Genomic DNA, 19,584 nt, shown 5'->3' on the forward strand with positions numbered 1-19,584 from the left:
ATATTACAAATTAATGATGACATTTGATTTTTTTTTTGAACTTAGAATTTAGGAAGTAACTCCAAATATGAAGGCCATAGTAGTTTTTGTTTTGCTCATGTTTTTGTGTTTTTATTTCCCTGAATAGGAAAATTAGATTCACATTTTTCCCTTTGAAAATATAGTGCATGGGGTGCCTGGGTGGCTCAGTCAGTTAAGCATCCGACTCCTGATTTCAGCTCAGGTCCCACAAGTTGTGGGATCCGTGGCATTTGGCTTCAGCTCATCGGGGAGTCGGCCTGAGATTCTCCCTCCCAGTCTGCCCCTACCCCTGTCCCTCAGCCCCTCCCCCAACTCGTACAGGCCCTCTCTCTAAAATAAATAGAATCTTAAAAAGAAAGCGACAGAGAGAGAGAGAGAGAGAAAGAAAGAAAAAGAAAAAGAAAAACGGGCGCCTGGGTGGTTCAGTGAGTTAAGCATCTGCCTTTGGCTCAGGTCATGATCCCGGGGTCCTGGGATCAAGTCCCTCATCAGGCTCCCTGCTCAGGGGGGAGTCTGCTTCTCCCTCTCTCTCTGCAGGTCCCCACACCCCCCCCCCCCCCACTCATGTTCTCTCTCGCTCTTTTCACTCTCTCAAATAAATAAAAAATCTTAAAAAAAATGAAAACATAGTGCATGGAGACATGAGGGTATCACTTTAATTGGCAGATGCTATTAAAGGGGCCAAACTGTTTAAAAATCTTGGTTTTTTGTTTATGATACAGATGTGAATAGAGCTTTCCACGGAATAGGCACAATATGATTTAATTTTAGGAAAAAACCTACACATGAATTAAAAAGGCAGAAAATACATATACCAAAATATTTTTAGTGGTTTTCTCTGTTGAGAATGCAGGTGATTTTTTTTGCTTGTATATATAAATATATAAATAAATGAATGAATAAATATATATAACATATGTGTGTGTATATATATATATATAAGTAAACAAGTGTTATTATTTTATAAAAAGGAAGAAAAATCAGTCTCTTTAGAGTGGTCTCTTTGAGACAAGAGCCTTGTTTAGTTAGTATTGCAGTAAGACTTCGGTCTATAATTATAGGTTTTGTTACTTTCAGGTAAGTTTTAAAAATCTTAGAATTGCTTTCCAAGTTTAGTGTTGTTTGTTTTTATGAGGAGGAAGCAGAGAAATCCATCATGACGGTCCCACCCTTTAACCTTTCTGTCCTTATTTTGGGCCACCTGCTCAATCTCTCATCTACTGAAGTTGCCTTATTAACTGATCTCCCTGCTTCTGCCTTCTTGGCCATTCTTACGACATACGATACGGCACTAGGATTAGATTATGATTATATTTGGAGTATAAGCATTTTCATTAACTACATAGAAAATAGTTCAGAAGACTTAGCAGTCTACATTAATTTCCTTCCTTCTTTTCTCTTTGCTGCCCCTCTGATCAAATACCTGGAGCACAGTACTCTGCTCCTTTTGAAGTCTAACGTGGAGACAGATGTTTTGTAACCGGTGCCTCTCCTTATTCCCCTCGCCAAAAGGAGGGGAATGTCAGAATATCTGTCATCTCATTTTCATTTTCATAGCAAACAGCTAATATCAAGCATTCCCTTTGGACTTTTTAATCACTTTGCCTGCACTGTACCTGTATTCGTTTATTTAATCTTTACAATTTTTAAATTGTAAGGTTATTGGGGAAATTTAAAGCTGAGAAATGACATAATTTGTCCAGGCTAGTCAGCTAATGGTAGAGTCCGTGCTCATAATCGTTATGTTCATGACTGTCAGTACCAGAACTTCTTTTAATTGCCAAGCTAACTAATTTCTGCCATTTTCTTTCTCCTTTCTGTTCAGACAGCAGTGCAAATGGGCTGGTTCCTGCTTTCAGTTTTATCACACTTTGGTGGAGGAGCTCGGGTTTTACAGATGCAGTACAGAAGAACAGTCTTTGGGATCTGAGGCACATTTTAGTTCTATTTGGGTGATCTTAGGCCAATTAATTTTATTTCTAAAGTGGCAGTAAAAGTGGTACCTACCTTTACAAGACTGTGAGGATTGAAAGCGAACGTTCACACAACAGCATATGCAGGCCTTCAGTGGTGACTCTTGTCACTGTGGAGATGTTACCAGCTACTGAGCATCCCCTCCCAAGCAGTAATCAACCAGATCTGTTCATATCTGCCTTTTTGGCATGACGTATTTCGCCACTGGCTCTTTGCTTAAAAAGGAAAGTTTCCATACCTGGCTTTCTTCCCATTGGCTCTAGGCTTAACATTTTACTCTGTATAAATTATTTGGCCAAAAATATTTTTTTGTCCAATAGTTACTAAAACATAAGTTTAGGCCTAGTTCTCTGCAAAGCATTTTCCATGAAAATAACTTTTTATATGAAACTGTGTGCGTTAATACTGCATGAGCGGTGTTTTCTGTTTTTTTTTCTGTGCCTCTTGCAAATTTTGGTTCTGAATCATTTTATCTTTGCATTACATATGAATAGTCTTATTTTGCTATTTGTCTTTATTTTGACTAATTCTTTTTCTTCCAAGAGTTAGAACATGACTAATCATAGCATCATGTTTAAAGAGGTTATTTTTGGAAGGTACCTGGGTGGCTCAGTCAGCTAAGGGTCTGCCTCTGGCTCAGGTCATGCTCCCAGGGTCCTGGGATCGAGCCCCGCATTGGGCTCCCTGCTCAGTGGGGAGCCTGCTTCTCCTTCTGCCCTTCCCCACTGCTTGTGATCTCTCTCTCTGTCTCTCAAATAAATAAATAAAATCTTTATAAATAAATAAATACGGTTGTTATTGGACTGGCACAGTCATTAAAGGAATGCTTCAGGACAGATGTCTGAGACATGATACTTAAGCTGGAGCCTAGATGTCCATACTGAGATTTCCTAGGAATAAAAGGGCTGAGTTGGGTATTACACAGTGTTCAGTAAATCCTGTCCTGACAAGACCATTTAGATTTGTGTTTATATTCTTAGGTGACCGGGTTATTGATGTGGGGTCTGAATGGAGAACTTTCAGCAATGATAAAGCAACAAAAGATCCTTCCCGAGTTGGAGACTCGCAGAATCCTCTTCTGAGCGATGGAGATTTGTCTACCATGATTGGCAAGGTAATCGATCCACTTGGCAGGAAACATAAAGTGTGGACGGACCAAAGACCCAGGAGTTTGGCAACTTGGCAGAAGTATCCGTCACTGCCCCATGAGGACTTTTGACCTGAGAATAAGATTTACCAGTAATACTATTGTGAATGATTGTTCTTCCAGCTCAAACGGGAGACCAACAGGCAGTGATTACAGACTCTTTATATGTCAGGCCCTTGTTTCCAGGAAGCACATTTTGCACAAAAATTGAGTGTAGTGTGATATTGCTATGTTCCTTGAACTTTACGAATGTCTTTTCTTTTCTCCCCACATTACCTAAGATAAATTGTAGCTCGGTTTAGCCCGTTTTCTAGTATTGGTGGATTTATGACTTACCTAAGTGTCGTATGTTAGCTTCATGTTCGTCCTCAGTAAGGTGAGAATAAGAGTACTTGGGTTACTTGGGAATGTAGGTAGAGTATAACACACATGTAGCGTGTGTTCAGTAAATGGTAGCTGCTGCTGTTAGATAAGGCAACAGTATAATCTGTCTGGCAAACTGGCTCTTTTTTGCTCTTTTATCTGAATTGGAAGTAGCGGTAGCAATATTCCAAAGAACTAACCGAGGGATGCTATTTCAGGGCTTAATCTGTACTACTGCAGTCTGTTTTCAAGAAAATGTTAGGAAAAGCAGGTCATTGTTTTTTCATGCCCTATAAAGTACATATAAAATTTGAAAAACATAGTGTAGGCTAGGTTAAAGTTGATAGTATTATATTCAGAAATATCTTCGGGTGATTTCTGCATTTACTTTAGCCTTATAGGCTGGGGGAAAAAAGTGTACTGAGGACATTTTAAAATCTGAGACTGCAACTAATTGACACTGTGAGTTGTTTTAATGTTTAATTTTTTCAATAGGAAATACATGACTCAAACACAAATGTAAAAAGAACACAATTTTCTTCACCCTTAACCCCCAGACTCAGTTCCCACTGCAACCCCCTTTCCCTGTCAGAAACCAGGAACCACTATCGCTAGTTTTCTCCTGTATCCTTTGACAGTTGTTTATCCTACATGGCAAAAGAGAGTTTTTTAAGATGCTACATTTGTCATATATTAGATTTCTGTGTGTATTTGGGAATATTTCCGGACTTTCTGTTCTTTCTCTGTCCTGCCCCCATCAGTCAGCTGTCACGCCACACCGTTAGTATCCGGTAGCTTTAGTTCTTCCTCATTGCTCTGCTTTCTCAGCGTTTTCTTCACTCGTCTTTTCCATTTAAAGGTTAGGATGGATCATTTTGTTAAAAAAAAAAAGAAAGAAAGAAAGAAAATTGGTTATTTTCAGCGAGGTTTTGGTTAGTATATTTGCAAATTGACTTAGGGAAGATCAACTTCTTCCTGATAAATCTGTCCAAAAACAGTAACCTTTCCATTTCCTTAAGTCATAGGTGTCCTTCTAGAGAGGTTTTCTTCATAAAGGCCTTGCATGTTTGATTCCTAGATACTTACCTTTTTGTTGTTTTGCAGTTGGAATATTTTTCTTTCATTGCTTTATAACTGGTTAGTTATACGTATGAAGGCTATTGATTTCTGTTTAATTTTGACCTTGCCTCTAATGGATTCTATTATTTATAGCAGTTTTACAGTGATTTTCTTGAGTATTCTAGGTATTCAGAAATACAAACTGCAAATAGTTTATCACTTGCTTTCCAAATTAGTACTTCTAATTTTTCTCTTGCCTAATTATTTTAACTTTTTTTTTTAAGTAAACTCCATGCCACATGGGGGGCTTGAACTCACAACCCCAAGATCAAGAGCTGCATATTCTACTGACTGCACCAGCCAGGCATCCCTCCCCTTGCGCTCTTGCCTAATTTTAAAATAATTACACCAGTATAGTTAATATAATTGTTATCTAGGTACATTATGTAATTATAATTACATTATATTGGCCAGTTTTCCTAGTATAGGCAGACCTCAGAGATCCTGTGGGTTTGGTTCCAGTCCACCACAGTAAAGCAAATATCACAATAGAGGGAGTCAAATGCCTTTTTTTAGTTTCCCAGTACATATGAAAGTCTTGTTTACACTATACTGTAGTCTGTTAAGTGTGCAGTAGCATTATGTTTTAAAAAAATGCATATACTTTAATTTAAAAATATTGCTAAAAACTCACCATCATCTGAGCTTTCAGTGAATTATGATCTTTTTGCTGGTGGAGGATCTTGCTTTGATGTGATGGTTGCTGAACGGTAGGTGGCTTTGGCAGTTTCTTAAAAAAATGAAGTTTGTCCCATCAATTGACTCTTCTTTTCCCATGCGATTTCTCTGTATTCTCTGTAGCTTGTGATACTGCCCAATAGCGTTTTACCCACAGGAGAACTTCTCTTAGAATTGGAGTCAGTCCTCACAAACGCTGCCACTGCTTTGTCAACTAACTTTATTTAATATTCCAAATCCTTTGTTGTCATCTCAGCCATCTTTACAGCATCTTCATGTAGTAGATTCCAGCTCAGGGAACCACTTTTGCTCTTCCATGAGAAGCAGCTCCTCAACCGTGAAAGTTCGATCCTGACATCGCAGCCATTCAGTCACATGTTCGGGCTCACGGCTGCTTCTAGTCCTCGCGCTGTTCCCACCACACCTGCAGTTACTGCCTCCACTGAAGTCTGGAACCCTTCATGTCATCCATGAGGGCTGGGACCAACTTCTTCCAAACTCCTGTTCATGGTGATACTGTGACCTCTTCCCATGGGTCACAAATGTTCTCAGTGGCATCTAGAATAGTGAATCCTTTCCAGTTCTTCAGTGGACTCTGCCCAGGGCCATCAGAGGAAACACTGCCTGTGGCACCTGTAGCCTTATGAAATGTGTTTCCTTAAATAAGACTTGAAAGTTGAAATTACTCTTTGATCCATGGGTTGCAGGATGTATGCTGTGTTAGCAAGCATGAGAGCAACAGTAATCCTGTTGTCCAGCTCCATCAGAGCTCTTGAGTGACCAGGTGCATTGTCAATGAGCACTCATATTTTGAAAGCAATCTTTTTTTTCTGAGCAGTAGTTCTCAACAGTGGGCTTAAAATACTTAGTAAACCATGTTATAAACAGATGTGCTGTCACCCAGGCCTTGTTTCATTTTATAGCACAGGCACAGTAGACAGCATGATTCTTAGGGGCCCCAGGATTGTCAGAATGGTACATGAGCACTGGCTTCAACTTCAAGTCACCAGCTGCATTAGCCCCCAACGACAGAGACAGGCTGTTGAAGCTTTGAAGCCAGGCATTGACTTCTCTCTCCTCTCTAGCTAAGGAAGTCCTAGATGGCATGTTCTTTCAATAGAAGGCTGTTTTGTCCACATTGAAGATCTGTTGTTAGTGTAGCCACCTTCATGAGTTCTCGTAGCTAGAACTTCTACGTAACTTCTGCCGCTTCTACGTCAGCACCTGCTGCTTCTCTTTGTGCTTGATGTTATAGAGTTTCTTTTCTTCAACCTCAGGAACCAGCCTCTGCTAGCTTCCAGCTTCTCTGCTGCAGCTTCCTCACCTCTCTCAGCCTTCACAGAATTGAAGAGAGTTAGGGCCTGGCTCTGGATTAGGCTCTGGCTTAAGGGAATGTTCCCATCCAGACCACTAACACTTTCTCCATATCAGCAAGAAGGCTGTTTCACCTTCTTATCATTTGTGTGTTCACTCGAGTAGCACTTTTAATTTCCTTCATGAACTTCTCCTTGACATTCACAACTTGGCTGTTTGGCACAAGAGGCCTAGCTTTCAGCCTATCTCAGATTTTGACATGCCTTTCTTTACTAAGCTTAATCATTTCTAGCTTTTGATTTAAAGTGAGAAACATGTGACTGTTCCTTTGACTTGAACAGAGAGAGGCCATTATAGGGTTATTAACTGGCTCAAGGAGAGGGAGAGAGATGGGGGGAACAGCTACTCAGTGGAGCAGTCAGAACGCACAAATTTATTAAGCTTGCCGTCTTTTAAGTGTGCAGTTTATGGAGCCCCAAAACAATTATAATAGTAACATCAAAGATCACTGATCACAGCTCACCATAAGAAATATAAGTTCGAAATGTTGCAAGAATTACTAACATGTGATAGAGACCTGAAGTGAGCAAATGCTGTTGGAAAAATGGCGCCAGTAGACTTGCTCAACGTAGGGTTGCCATAAACCTTCACTTTGTTAACAACACTACAAAAATACAGTCTCTGCAAAGTGCAGTAAAACAGGGTATGCCTTTTTTCTTCATTAATCATTGTGCTGGCTTTGGGCCTGGGAGAATGATTTTCTAATTTGAAGAAGTACCCATTTGTAGTGTTTTATGAGTTTTTATCAAAAAATGGCTTTTGAGTTTTGTTTGCTTGCCTTTATAGCACCTTTGGAGATGATGATCCTTTGCTTTTTCTCCTTAGGTCTGTTAATGTGATGGTTTATATTATTGGGTTCTCTCACAGATACTCATTTAAACCATCTCAACCTGGTACTTGTTCTGAGGAATAGGGAAGAGGCACAGGGTAGATTTCTTGGGCTTATGGAGTCAGATCGTGTAAGTTGTTTTCTTAGAAATGTCTTTACTCAGATTAAAAACATTTTTTTGCATAAAGTTATAAAACTTTGTTTTATAGGGTACAGGAGCTGCAAGTTTTGATGAATTTGGCAATTCTAAGTACCAAAATCGGAGAACCATGAGTAGTTCTGATCGGGCAATGATGAATGCTTTCAAAGAAATCACTACTATGGCAGACAGAATCAACCTCCCTCGAAATATAGTTGTAAGTTCTTGTCTGTCTCCTTTAAGCCATTCTGGCATTGACTTAGCATAATTTAATGAACACATGAGATTTTGATATTGCAACTAAGTAAATGGCCTAGAGTTAATTAAACTTAGTTTCTTTGCTTTGAAGGATCGAACAAATAATTTATTCAAGCAAGTGTATGAACAGAAGAGCCTAAAAGGCAGAGCTAATGATGCCATAGCTTCCGCTTGTCTCTATATCGCCTGTAGACAAGAAGGGGTTCCTAGGACATTTAAAGGTAAGTTTTTAGTTGCAGAGATACAGATGTTCTATAGCTGTGTTAAAGTGACAGACCGAAGTCAAGCAGCTTTGATGCCATGATCCCTCTTAGTAGTGTTCCCAAATGCCTCTTTATTTTGTTCCTTGACAAAAATTGCATTCTGTGATCTTAACCATGTTCTTTTCAGGCTATTTTCCCATGTAGTCACTTTAGTCCATGTAAACTCCATGTTCCTTGCTCATGAGACCTTTTGAACTATTTTGTGGGCTTTGAGGCCTGGCATCATAAGTCAGAGGACGCCTTCCTTACTAGTTAAGTCTGTACACCTGATGCACGGAAAACCATTTCCGCTCCTAGAACAGGTCTCTACAGGTGAACCTTAGAAAACCTTAGAAAACATCAGTGACAATTTTCTCGAGTTACACAGTTTTCACTTTCACACTTAAGTTGGAGGCTTTGAGAGAACTAGTGTTTTTCGTCCAGTTTGCAGTCATGATAAATACGTGACAGCCTATTCACAGTGCTGCTGTGATCCTTACTCTTTCACTCACTCTTTCCACTCTTTTCACTCACTCTTACTCTTTCCGGAGTTCATTTCAACTTAAGACTTTGATTACCTTTCATTCATCAATGCATATTTTACGACGAGGCTGTGGCTTTTATCCTTATCGTCTTTTTGGTTATTACAACTAAAACTAAGGCTTTTGTTAAATTTGTTCTGAAAGTGTTGATAGTTTTATTTTTAGAATAACAGGGTCAAATATTTGATCTCATTTTGTTACAGCCTATAATCCCAGGGATTATAGGCTGTAATTATAGATTATAGTCACGTGCCTATGACTTTGGGTAGCTTGAGAAGTATTCTTTAGCTTTGAGTATTTTCTTCCATCTCCTTGATACACATACTCCTTATAACAGATACGTACATAAATATCAACGAAGTTTTGGATTATTTGAAGAAACTTACTTGTCTAAATTGAAACTTAAGTTAATATTGAAATAATAATTTAACTTGTTTAAAAGACTTCTTCAAAGTATGATAAACACTTAAATTAACAGAGGGGGCACCTGGATGGCTCAGTCAGTTAAGACTCTTGGATTCGGCTCAGGTTGTGATTTCCAGGTCATGAGATCCATCAAGCCCAGCACCAGGCTCTGCTCAATGCAGAGTCTGCTTGAGAGTCTCTCTCTCCCCATCCCCCCCGTACCTCCCCCTGCTTGTGCACACTCTCTAAAAATAAATAAAAATCTTTTAAAATTAACTGAGAAGTTTTAAATTAGCTCTATTGGAAGTATCACTGAGAGGATTAGAGATTCATTTGTAAGGCGTGATTTGTTCTTTATTGAGGTAATTGGTGTGTTATATACTATATATATATAGTCTCCCATATATGCCATAGGTGAGTTTTGGGTGCACAGTATTATACATTTGACCCTTGAACAACATGAATTTGAACTGCATGCATCTACTTAAATGCAGATTTTTTTTTGACATAGTGTAGTACTGTAAGTGTAGTTTCTCTTACAATTTTAATATTGTCTCTAGCTTTATCATAAAAATACAGTATATAATACATACACAAAATAGATGTTGACTGTTATCGCTAAGGCTTTCAGTCAACAGTACGCTATTGATAGGTAAGTTTTGGGAGAGTAAAAAGTTATACATGGATTTTTGTGCTGGGAGTTGGCACCCCCTAACCCCTGAGTTGTTCAGGGGTCAACTGTAATTTGACATCTGTTACATAGTACAAAGTAATCACTAAAAGCCTACTTACCATCCATCACTGTACAGTTGACTCGCTTCACTCATTTTGCCTACCCCCCAACTCCTTTCCCCTCATAACCACCAGTGTGTTCTCTGTGACCATGAGTTTTTTTTTATTTGTTCATTTATTTGTTTTGGTTTTTAGATTCCACATACAAGTAAAATCATGTGGCATTTGTCGTTGTCTGTCTTATTTCATTTAGTATAATACCCTCTGGGTCCATTCATGTTGCAAACGATGAGATTTCATTCTTTTTTATGGCTTAATAGTATCCATTGTATTGATATACCACCTCTGTATGCATCCATCCATTGACGACATTTACATTGTTTCCATATCTTGGCTATTGTAAATAATGCTACAGCGAACATGGGGGTGCATAGATCTTTTTGAATCTGTGTCTTTGTATTCTTCATATAAGTACCCAGAAGTGGAATAGCTGGATCATACAGTATTTCTATTCTTAGTTTTTTGAGGAACCTCCATCTTTCTTTACATAGTGGCTGTGCCAGTTCACATTCCCACCAATAGTGCATGAGGGTTTCCTTTTCTCACATCCTTTCCCCTCTCCAACACTTGTTATTTCTTGTCTTTTTGATAATAGCCATTTGGACCAGTTTGAGGTGTTATCTTATTGTGGTTTTGATTTGCATTTTCCTGTAATTAGTAATGTTGAGCATCTTGTCATGTGCCTCTTGGCCATCTGTATGTTATCTTTGCAAAAATGTCTATTCAGATCCTCTACCCATTTTTTAATCAGGCTTTTAAGGCATGATTGCATTTTTGCAATTAGAATGCATTTTATAATCAGAAATGATGTATTCTTAAATGAACTGTATGACTTATGTGGATTTATTTATTTTTTCTTTCAGAAATATGTGCTGTGTCACGAATTTCTAAGAAAGAAATTGGTAGATGTTTCAAACTTATTTTGAAGGCTTTAGAAACCAGTGTGGATTTGATTACAACTGGGGACTTCATGTCCAGGTTTTGTTCCAACCTTTGTCTCCCTAAACAAGTGCAGATGGCAGCTACACATATAGCCCGTAAAGCTGTGGAACTGGACTTGGTTCCTGGAAGGAGCCCCATCTCTGTGGCGGCAGCAGCCATTTACATGGCTTCACAGGCATCAGCTGAGAAGAGGACCCAAAAAGGTAGGATTCTTCCTCAGGAGGAGTAGTGATGAAATTGTGAAGGCTGTAGTATGTAATTGTATTTCTATTTTAAGTACAAGGCGGGTAAATATCCCAAACCCACATTTAAGAGATAGTTTCTTCGTCGGGGCACCTGGGTGACTCAGGTCATGATCTCAGGGTCATGAGATTGAGCCCCATGTCACGCTCCACGCTCAGGGGGCAGTCTGCTTGGGATTCTCTCTCTCCTCCTCCCCCTGCTTGCATTCTCTCTCAAATAAATCTTAAAGTTTCTTGGAATCAAAACTTAAAAATACTGTATTTTCTTAAGTGATTCATAAATAAAAATGTTTGGAGGCATAACTGTATGAATACACTTTTCCCATTCAGATTATTTTTAAAATTTTTTTATCTGTTTGGGGGAGAGAAGCAGACACCCCGCTGAGCAGAGAGCCTGACGTGGGGCTCCATCCCAGGACCAGGATCATGACCTGAGCTGAAGGCAGACGCTCAACTGACTGAGCCACCCAGGCGCCCTATTAAATATTTTAGGTTGTACATTTTTCATTTCTATAAGTTATTTTTGTCACCCTGAAATGTTGTTTTGAATAGTCCTTCTTTCCCCCTCAAAACTTAGCTTTTTAAATCTTGAGAGGTGGGGGCCGTGCTTGTTTCCCACTTCCCGGCATGGCCTCCTACAGCTGGGCACACTGGAAATCCACGCTGACAGGTTGTAACATTGTGTGAAGCCCGTTCTCTTTCTCCTTTCAAACGTTATTCAGTTTCTTAAGACACTGATGTAAGTAGTTTCAACCATCTAAAGCCATTTTTGAGTTTATTGTAGGGGAACTTTCGAACGGACAGAACTGCTAAGTGAATTTCTTTACAAGCATTCATTCATTAATTACTTCTGTGATCCTCAAAAAGATTGATAAAGAAAAAGCAGCAATTCTAAATTTAAAAGTGATGTAGTGAGAGGCCTAGCTGCACTGACTTTGTAATACCCTATTAAGAACAGCCTTTCACCTCCGCTTAGGCTGCAGGTTTCTGTATTAATGAAAATAATAAATTATATAGAAGAATGTTTAGAAAGGAGCAGCCGACCATTCGTTATTTAAATGTGCCCTTATCCATTCCTTTTGGCCTCCGCTCATATTTTTTAAGGACGTTTTGAGTCTTCTGGTAAAATTGAGAAGTTTAAAGCTAAGCAGCACGTCCTTACCTTTGCTCTTAGTTTTAAAGTTTATTCTGATCAGCAACACAGAGGTGTTTATCTTGGCACTTTCTGCTGTTTGTGTTTTACATGAAGTATTTTGGTTTTTTTGAGATGGAAGGCCCTTTTCTTCCCCTCCCGGCAGCCAGTCGACAGTCACTGGTCTCCATGTCTGGAAGACAGAGAACAAATGTCACGCCACATGAGACAACAAAATTTAAAACTAGCTCATTGCACACTGATGGCAGGCATCCACACTGAATATCCCTGAAACCTTAGGATTTGAACTGTGAAAAGGTGGTAAAAATGAGTTTGCATTAAAGCCTGTGTTTTAAAAATCCATTTTGATTAAGTATTTATGACCAAATAATTGTCAAGTAGCAGTCCTTTGGGACTTCTTTTAATAAAAAGGAAAAAGGTGACAATGACTTTGAAGGGTAAAAGTAGATCGACTCCTCGGCTTTGTAATGGACTAGAACTACGTGAACTCTCGGTGCTCGGTGTTAACGTGTGTGTACTAGTGAAGACATCCTCGTGATGCTAGCGTGTGCAGCTGTGTTCACTGGATGTGTAATGTCTGATGTACTAAGTAAAGAGGTTGTACCACGGTTTTTAACGCATGGTTCCAAACATCCTTTTAACAAAAGAACAGAATTAACTAGAGGTGCCGCAGGGGAGCTTTTAAACACGGAAATAACAGAGTTTCCTTATAAGAATGTATTCATGGATTACTTCCATGATCCTCAGAAGGATTTACCATGAAGAAAAAGCAGTCAGTTCTAAATACGACGGCCAGTACGATAGTTCTCGCTCTTAGCGCTGTGCCCTGAGCGCTGGTCCCACGTCCCGCAGCTAGCAGAGCTCTTCACCCGGCCGTGACAGCCCTTTGAGGTGATAGGGATACTGCCATTGGTACTGTTACCAACCGTAGCCCTCCTTTCTGCCTTGTAGTATGGATTTCCATTGTTAGGTTTTGAAAGTCTAACGTCTCTGGGGTTTTCACTGTGGATTTTATACGACCGTATCTCACACATCGGAACGCAGGTTGTAGAAGGGAGATAGGATGGAAGTTATAATTAATATTTTGATTTTTGCCTTTTAGAAATTGGAGATATAGCTGGTGTTGCTGATGTTACAATCAGACAGTCCTACAGGCTAATCTACCCTCGAGCCCCAGATCTGTTTCCTACAGACTTCAAATTTGACACCCCTGTGGACAAACTACCACAGCTGTAAATTGAGGCAGCTAATGTCAAACTCTTCTGAACACTGAACTTGGCCTGTTGTACATAGCCTATACCAAGTGCTGGATTGAGCCTCTCTTTAATAAGGAAAAACAAAAGACATGGTACGCATTCCAGGGCTAACTATTAATTGCTTGGCATTCTGTATGTATATACTATTGAAACATATTTAATGGTTTAAATTTCTTATTGAATTTGCTTTCTTTTGTAGCAATCTAGGAAACTGTATTTTGGAAGATATTTGAAATTATGTAATTCTTGAATAAAATGTTTTTGAAAACTAAAGTTTTTGTTATAATTACAAATAATGCATATCACTGCAGCTAATAAAGCTGATAGAGGTCCTTGTTTTCTGTTTCTTTCCATGTATATAGTTTTGTTTATATAACAAAAAGTCAGGCTTTGGAACCACTGTTGACACCAAAGAAAGAGGGTGTGTGTGATTTATTAAAATATATATATTGAAAAGCCAGAAGTGATGAACTGGGCCTTGAAAGGCATTAGCTGGAGAGAGGTAACAGGGAGCTTATGGAGCAGAGGAGATGATCCTGGTAAATAATTAGTAGATTGCAATTTTTGGATTTTAACATTTCATTTCATAGAACCTGCATTATCTGCAATTATTATTTCCTAAGATAGTCCTAGAGTAAAGTATATTTAAAATAGATTATTGGGCCTAGGAATCCAGGGATTTACTAAGCACAGCCCCTCCATAGATGATTCGGATGTGTAGGTGTTTTGCATATCACTCTTAGAGGAACACCAATTTCAGGTCTTGACCTGTAAGCATTGAGGTAAAGACCAACAGAACTTTGCCCTTTTACCACCAAGGTAGTTTGTAAGGGGCCTTGAGTCCCTGCTAAACATTACCGTGTAAAGTGCGCTGCCTTAAAGCAGGTGTCCCAGTTCTACACATCTGTCAGGAGGTTAGCACTAGATTAGAAGTACGTCTCCTATTGCAGTCCAGTAGACAGATTCACACTCTGGTCCAAAATGGTACTTTCCCCTCTAGAAGATCAGACTTTCTCTTATTGACCATGGAAGGGGGATGGCTACTGGACCATGAAGACAAATGGTATTTCTCCTTCGCACAACACGTGGGACACACAAATGGTACTACTCAAAGCTGGGGGAGAACACCAGAGAAATAAACCCAAGATAAGCAGTGATGACTCCAGGCAGAACCCATCCCACCCAGAAAGAAACCCAGGAAGAAGAAAGAATCTTAGGTCGGGCAGTGTCTCCCTCACGGGCACCCCCATCTTTGGTCCCCAGTACCATACCTTTCCATCTTTCCAAGCATGGACTGAGAGCAGCGGTCCTTTCCTCTGATGCTCCCCAGTTTCTAGTGATTGACCACAAAACTTCCCACTGATTACGTTTCTCTGCAAGCTGCAACCTGTTGGCTAGATCTTAAAATAGTTATTTTTGCTATTATCAAAAGTCAGTACATGCACAATAGAGAACATTTGGAAAGTGCATCATAAAAATACCCATAAGCCACTGAGAAATAAGCACCAGGTATTTTGTTCTTTCCAGCTGTTTGGCTCTGCTGTGTTTTTAAAATACAGTTGCAGTCCAGGTACAATAGGATTTGTTTAGTATTTTCATTTTCCTGCTTACAAAAATGTATTCAATAACTAGAAAAATGGAGATAAGCATAAAGGGGTAAAAACCCTAGCCCTTGCCACTCAGTTTTGTCACCATTTTGGTCTATTTTTTGTGTCCTATACATTTTCCCCCGATCATTTTGCACTTTTTTGAAGAATATAAACTTTTTTTTTTCTAGTAACATAATGTATTACTTGTTTCAGGGGTACAGGTCTGTGATTCGTTAGCCTTACACAACACACAGCACTCACCACAACATACTCTCCCCACTGTCCATCACCTAACCTCCTTATCGCCCCACCCCCCTCCAGCAACCCTCAGTTTGTTTCCTGAGATTAAGAGTCTCTTACGGTTTATCTTCCTCTCTGGTTTTGTCTTGTTTCACTTTTTCCTCTCTTCCCCTATGATCCTCTGCCTTGTTTCTAAAATTCCACATATCAGTGAGATCATATAACAAGCTTACAGGACAAACATCCTAAAAGAATTTGTGATCACCAAGCCAGCCCTACAAGAAATATTGAAAAGGGTCTTCTAAGCAAAGAGAGAGCCCAAAAGTAACATAGACCAGAAAGGAACAGAGCCAAAAAATACAACAGTCCCTTACAGGCAATACAATGGCATATCTTCCAATAGTTACCGTGAATGTAAATGGGCTAAATGCTCCAATCAAAAGACACAGGGTATCAGATTGGATAAAAAAGCAAGACCCATCGCAATGCTGTCTGCAAGAGACTCATTTTAGACCCAAAGACACCGCCAGATTGAAAGTGAGGGAGTGGGAAACCATTTATCATGCTAATGGACGTCAAAAGAAAGCTGGGGTGGGAATCCTTATATCAGACAAATTACATTTTAAACCAAAGATTGTAATAAGAAGGAAGGACACTATATCATACTTAAAGGGTCTATCCAACAAGAAGATCTAACAATTTAAATATTTACACTTCTAACTTGGGAGCAGCCAATTATATAAACCAACTAATAAAATTAAAGAAACATCGACAATAATACAGTAATAGTAGGGGACTGTAACATGCCACTCAGCAATGGGCAGATCATCTAAGCAGAAGATCAACAAGGAAACAAGGGCTCTGAATGACACGCTGGACCAGATGGACTTAACAGATACATTCAGAACATTCCATCCCAAAGCAACAGAATACACATTCTTCTCTAGTGCTCATGGAACATTCTCCAGAACAGATCACATTCTGGGTGACAAGTCAGGTCTCAACCCGTACCAAAAGACTGGGATCTTTCTCCATGACCACTCCAGACCACAGTGCTTTGAAACTGGAACTCAATCACAAGAGGAAAGTTGGAAAGAACTCAAATACACGGAGGCTAAAGAGCATCCTACTAAAGAATGAATGGGTCAACCAGGAAATTAAAGAATTAAAAAAATTCATGGAAACAAATGAAAATGAAAAAGCTGTTCAAAATCTGTGGGATGCAGCAAAGGTGGTCCTAAGAGGGAAGTATATAGCACTGTGTCCTATACATTTAAAAAACTTGGGTCAACAGAACTGATTTTAAAGGTTAATCTCGGGGCAGAAGGTTGTTTGGGGAATGATCTATATTCTGGTAGGTATCTCTTGAATAAAATTGTAGTTTTAAAAAATTCTCCCTGTGTCACACGGGCTTTAATCAGTTTAACTCCATTTCAGATATTGAATGAAAAATGCCAGTCGAAAGGTAAAGTAGTAGTGGTGTCACTCCCTTCTCTTTTCTCCCCCCCACCCCCGGCCTCAGAGTGTGGGTATTCTCAATGGGGATAGGTGTGTTTGGAATCCATGTATTGTTAGGGACCCTTCGAGGGAGTCATTTAATCTGTCGACTGGAACATTTTCACTTAGAGAAGGGGAACCATCCACAGCAATTCCACATTTTGGCCTCTGCCCCCTCTAGCATTCTCCACCTCAATGGGACCTATTCCTTATTTGTCTGTCTGCTTCAAGGCTGTTACAAATAGAGGTTTATGGCTGACTGATTGTCTACCAAAATCCACTCATGACGTGAAGTGTTCAATTGCAACCACTTGATCTTAGTACAGTAAAATTACTAACACTTAGACATTTAAAAAAATCATGGCCAGGTCTTTCAACCAGTGAAAGAGATCTGACATATTCTAACCAGTGATTGTGCATGGTTTTTACTTATCTTTTGAGGTGTGGAAAATCTCCCCATATACCGGGGGACACCCACCTTGTTGAGAGCTGGTCACACTAAGAAATCGAAGCCAGCTCCTGGGGTGGGCCTACATTTTAGCAAATAGGTAATATTAGAAACGCAAGGCAATTTCTGTGAAGAAAAAGGGGGGTCCAACCTGTTCATGATAGCATCTTTAAACAGTTGAAATCTTAGTTAATGTGGCCCCTCCCATCCCGGTATTTAAAACAAAGACTCTCTGGAAGCCACTTTCATTGACAATCTCGGCTGTCACTACAAGTTCGAGGATTTAATCATAAGTTTCATGGAATCTGAGGTCGAGCACTCTGGCCCAATTTCCCCCATTTTATAGATTAGAGAAGCCTGGAGAAACCAAAGGACCTGTCCAAGTTTCCTTAGCAGGAGACATAGGACTAACTGTGGTCTCCTGGTCACACAAGTCAGTGCTGTTTGCTAGTAAACTATGCTGTTGAGGCTTATTTTCCAGGAGGCTGCCTCAGGGCCGACAGTAGTCGTAGCTTTCAAATACAATTCTGTTCAGTTACTAAATCATACTAAATCAACAAAATCATTGAATGTAATACTTGTATGTGGCTTTCTGGGGAAAGCTCTTCAGAGTGAGTTTCTGAATCATTTTTAAATCAGCTCAGGTGACAAGGAGTTAATAGCTAGAAACTGCTCTGTAGCTCTTCCTCTGAACTAAATGCTTCAACTAGATGCCTCTTGATAGTAAGCCTTTGTGTTCAAACCAACAAATGTACTTTACCCATGGTTGTCTTTGGTTTCTGAGCTAATTTTCTATCACAGGTGCAAGATTTACTTTAATTATCAAGATGAACAGCTGAGGGGGTCAGCCTATTACCCATCTGGTCCTAATCCAGCCAGGAGGCCTCTCTGTGCCCCATGCCAATATTTCCAATTGTCAATGGCCCTGACTTTTCCTGTTGCTGGAGTTTTAATCTCATCTGCCAATTGTGGAGCTACCGACAGATTCCCTGGCCCCCTAAACACCTCCTCACTCTCCCCCTCCCAGATATTTCCACAGACACACTCCCTTCATCAGGATCTCAAAATTGCAAGATGTCACCACACAGATACCATTCTAGGCCACAGAGGCCCAGCATGTCTTGCAAATGTAAACCTCCATTCCTCAGCCCACGGGCATCTCTCTAGCCGGGGGAACTTCTAACTGCCATTCCAGGAGGCCGAAACGCACACGGAGTGAACGAGGAAGAGGGAAAACGTGACCACAGAGCTTTGCTTTTCCTCTGCACAGATCAGAACAATTCTCGTGCCTTCTCTGTGACCTGCAGCAGCCTGTGGCTGGCACAGCTATTACTGGAAATGATAAATGTTTTCAGACATCTGAGAAAGAAGGAAGATCGCTGGTATGCAAGGTACTTAGCAAGAGCAAGAAAACAGGCAGAAGTGATGTTATGTTAAATTTACAATTCTGCCAAGAAATATTTGGTTTTAAATTGACATGGGTGACAAAACCACAAAAGACCTGGGTCTAATGCTCTTAGAGACACTGGAAAGGCTAGTCTGTTCTCCATTGTTCCAAAAGACAGGCCTAGGTGGGGAGAGTTACATGAAGCTCCCAGATGAAGACATGTCAGTCATGTTGAATACTTCCCGGAAGGTATTTAAGCAGAGACGTGGTTGCTGTCTGTCAGAGGTTTCTCTGGAATGTTCTTACTCCCTCTGTGGTTCCTTCTAGCTCTACGGCTATGAGACACCAGAAAGCCAAATAATGGACCCGGAACTTTCAACCCCCTCGCTCGCTGCTGCGGCCAACAAATCTTACCTGCTATGTAATCAGCTCCTCTCACTGTTGTAATTTGCCAACACGACGGTGGTGTTCACGCGCCGGAGCCACTTCTGAGGGCTCTCATAGAAGCCCCAGGCCTCCACGGTTGGATGTCCGTGCTGCTAAGGACCATTTAAAATGCCTTTTTAAAACATTACTAAAAAAAAATAATAAATAAAACCATTACTGAATACTTGCTATCTCTACTATGCAGATAAAAGACAGTAATGATAGACTCAAAGTCACAGCCAAAATGTGGTGTCAGGGCCAAAGCCCAGGCCTCTGATGTGTCCAAGCTGGGCCCCCACCCTGCTTCTGTTCGGGTTACCTTATGTATGGAAGTAACACTGAAGATTATGATTGAAAGGGAAGGTTAAAAATGAATGAGCAACTCTAATTCCTTCATTTAACAGATGAGAACATTGGGGTGAAATGTCCACCTATCACTAGTGAGCTGCCATCGCATGTCCAAGGTCACACTACCAGGAAGGAGCAAAATGACAGCTAGTCCCAGTCCTCTTGCCCCCTCC

At 40.1% G+C, this 19,584-nt stretch overlaps 1 protein-coding gene and 1 long non-coding RNA gene across 3 annotated transcripts in view; one reads left to right on the plus strand and one right to left on the minus strand.

The window, feature by feature from the left end:
- GTF2B (general transcription factor IIB) overlaps window positions 1–13,749 on the plus strand; it is a 34,642-nt gene extending 20,893 nt beyond the window's left edge. For both annotated transcript variants that reach the window (XM_026497663.4, XM_057310503.1), the window contains 5 exons: window positions 2,976–3,109; window positions 7,715–7,861; window positions 7,994–8,123; window positions 10,747–11,028; window positions 13,323–13,749. In XM_026497663.4, coding sequence (XP_026353448.1) covers window positions 2,976–3,109; window positions 7,715–7,861; window positions 7,994–8,123; window positions 10,747–11,028; window positions 13,323–13,456 — 827 coding nt within the window. In that variant the 3' untranslated portion in view covers window positions 13,457–13,749. The remainder of the gene's footprint in view (window positions 1–2,975; window positions 3,110–7,714; window positions 7,862–7,993; window positions 8,124–10,746; window positions 11,029–13,322) is intronic.
- On the minus strand, window positions 3,981–19,045 carry LOC113254444 (uncharacterized). Its single transcript, XR_003315805.4, has 3 exons — window positions 14,748–19,045; window positions 12,230–12,392; window positions 3,981–4,349 (listed from the first exon to the last, which is right to left on the minus strand). It is a non-coding gene; the product is annotated as an uncharacterized LOC113254444 (long non-coding RNA).
- Between the last annotated feature and the right edge of the window lie 539 nt (window positions 19,046–19,584).

This window comes from Ursus arctos, unplaced genomic scaffold (genome assembly GCF_023065955.2).
Source record: "Ursus arctos isolate Adak ecotype North America unplaced genomic scaffold, UrsArc2.0 scaffold_12, whole genome shotgun sequence".
Classification (NCBI taxonomy): Eukaryota; Metazoa; Chordata; class Mammalia; order Carnivora; family Ursidae; genus Ursus; species Ursus arctos.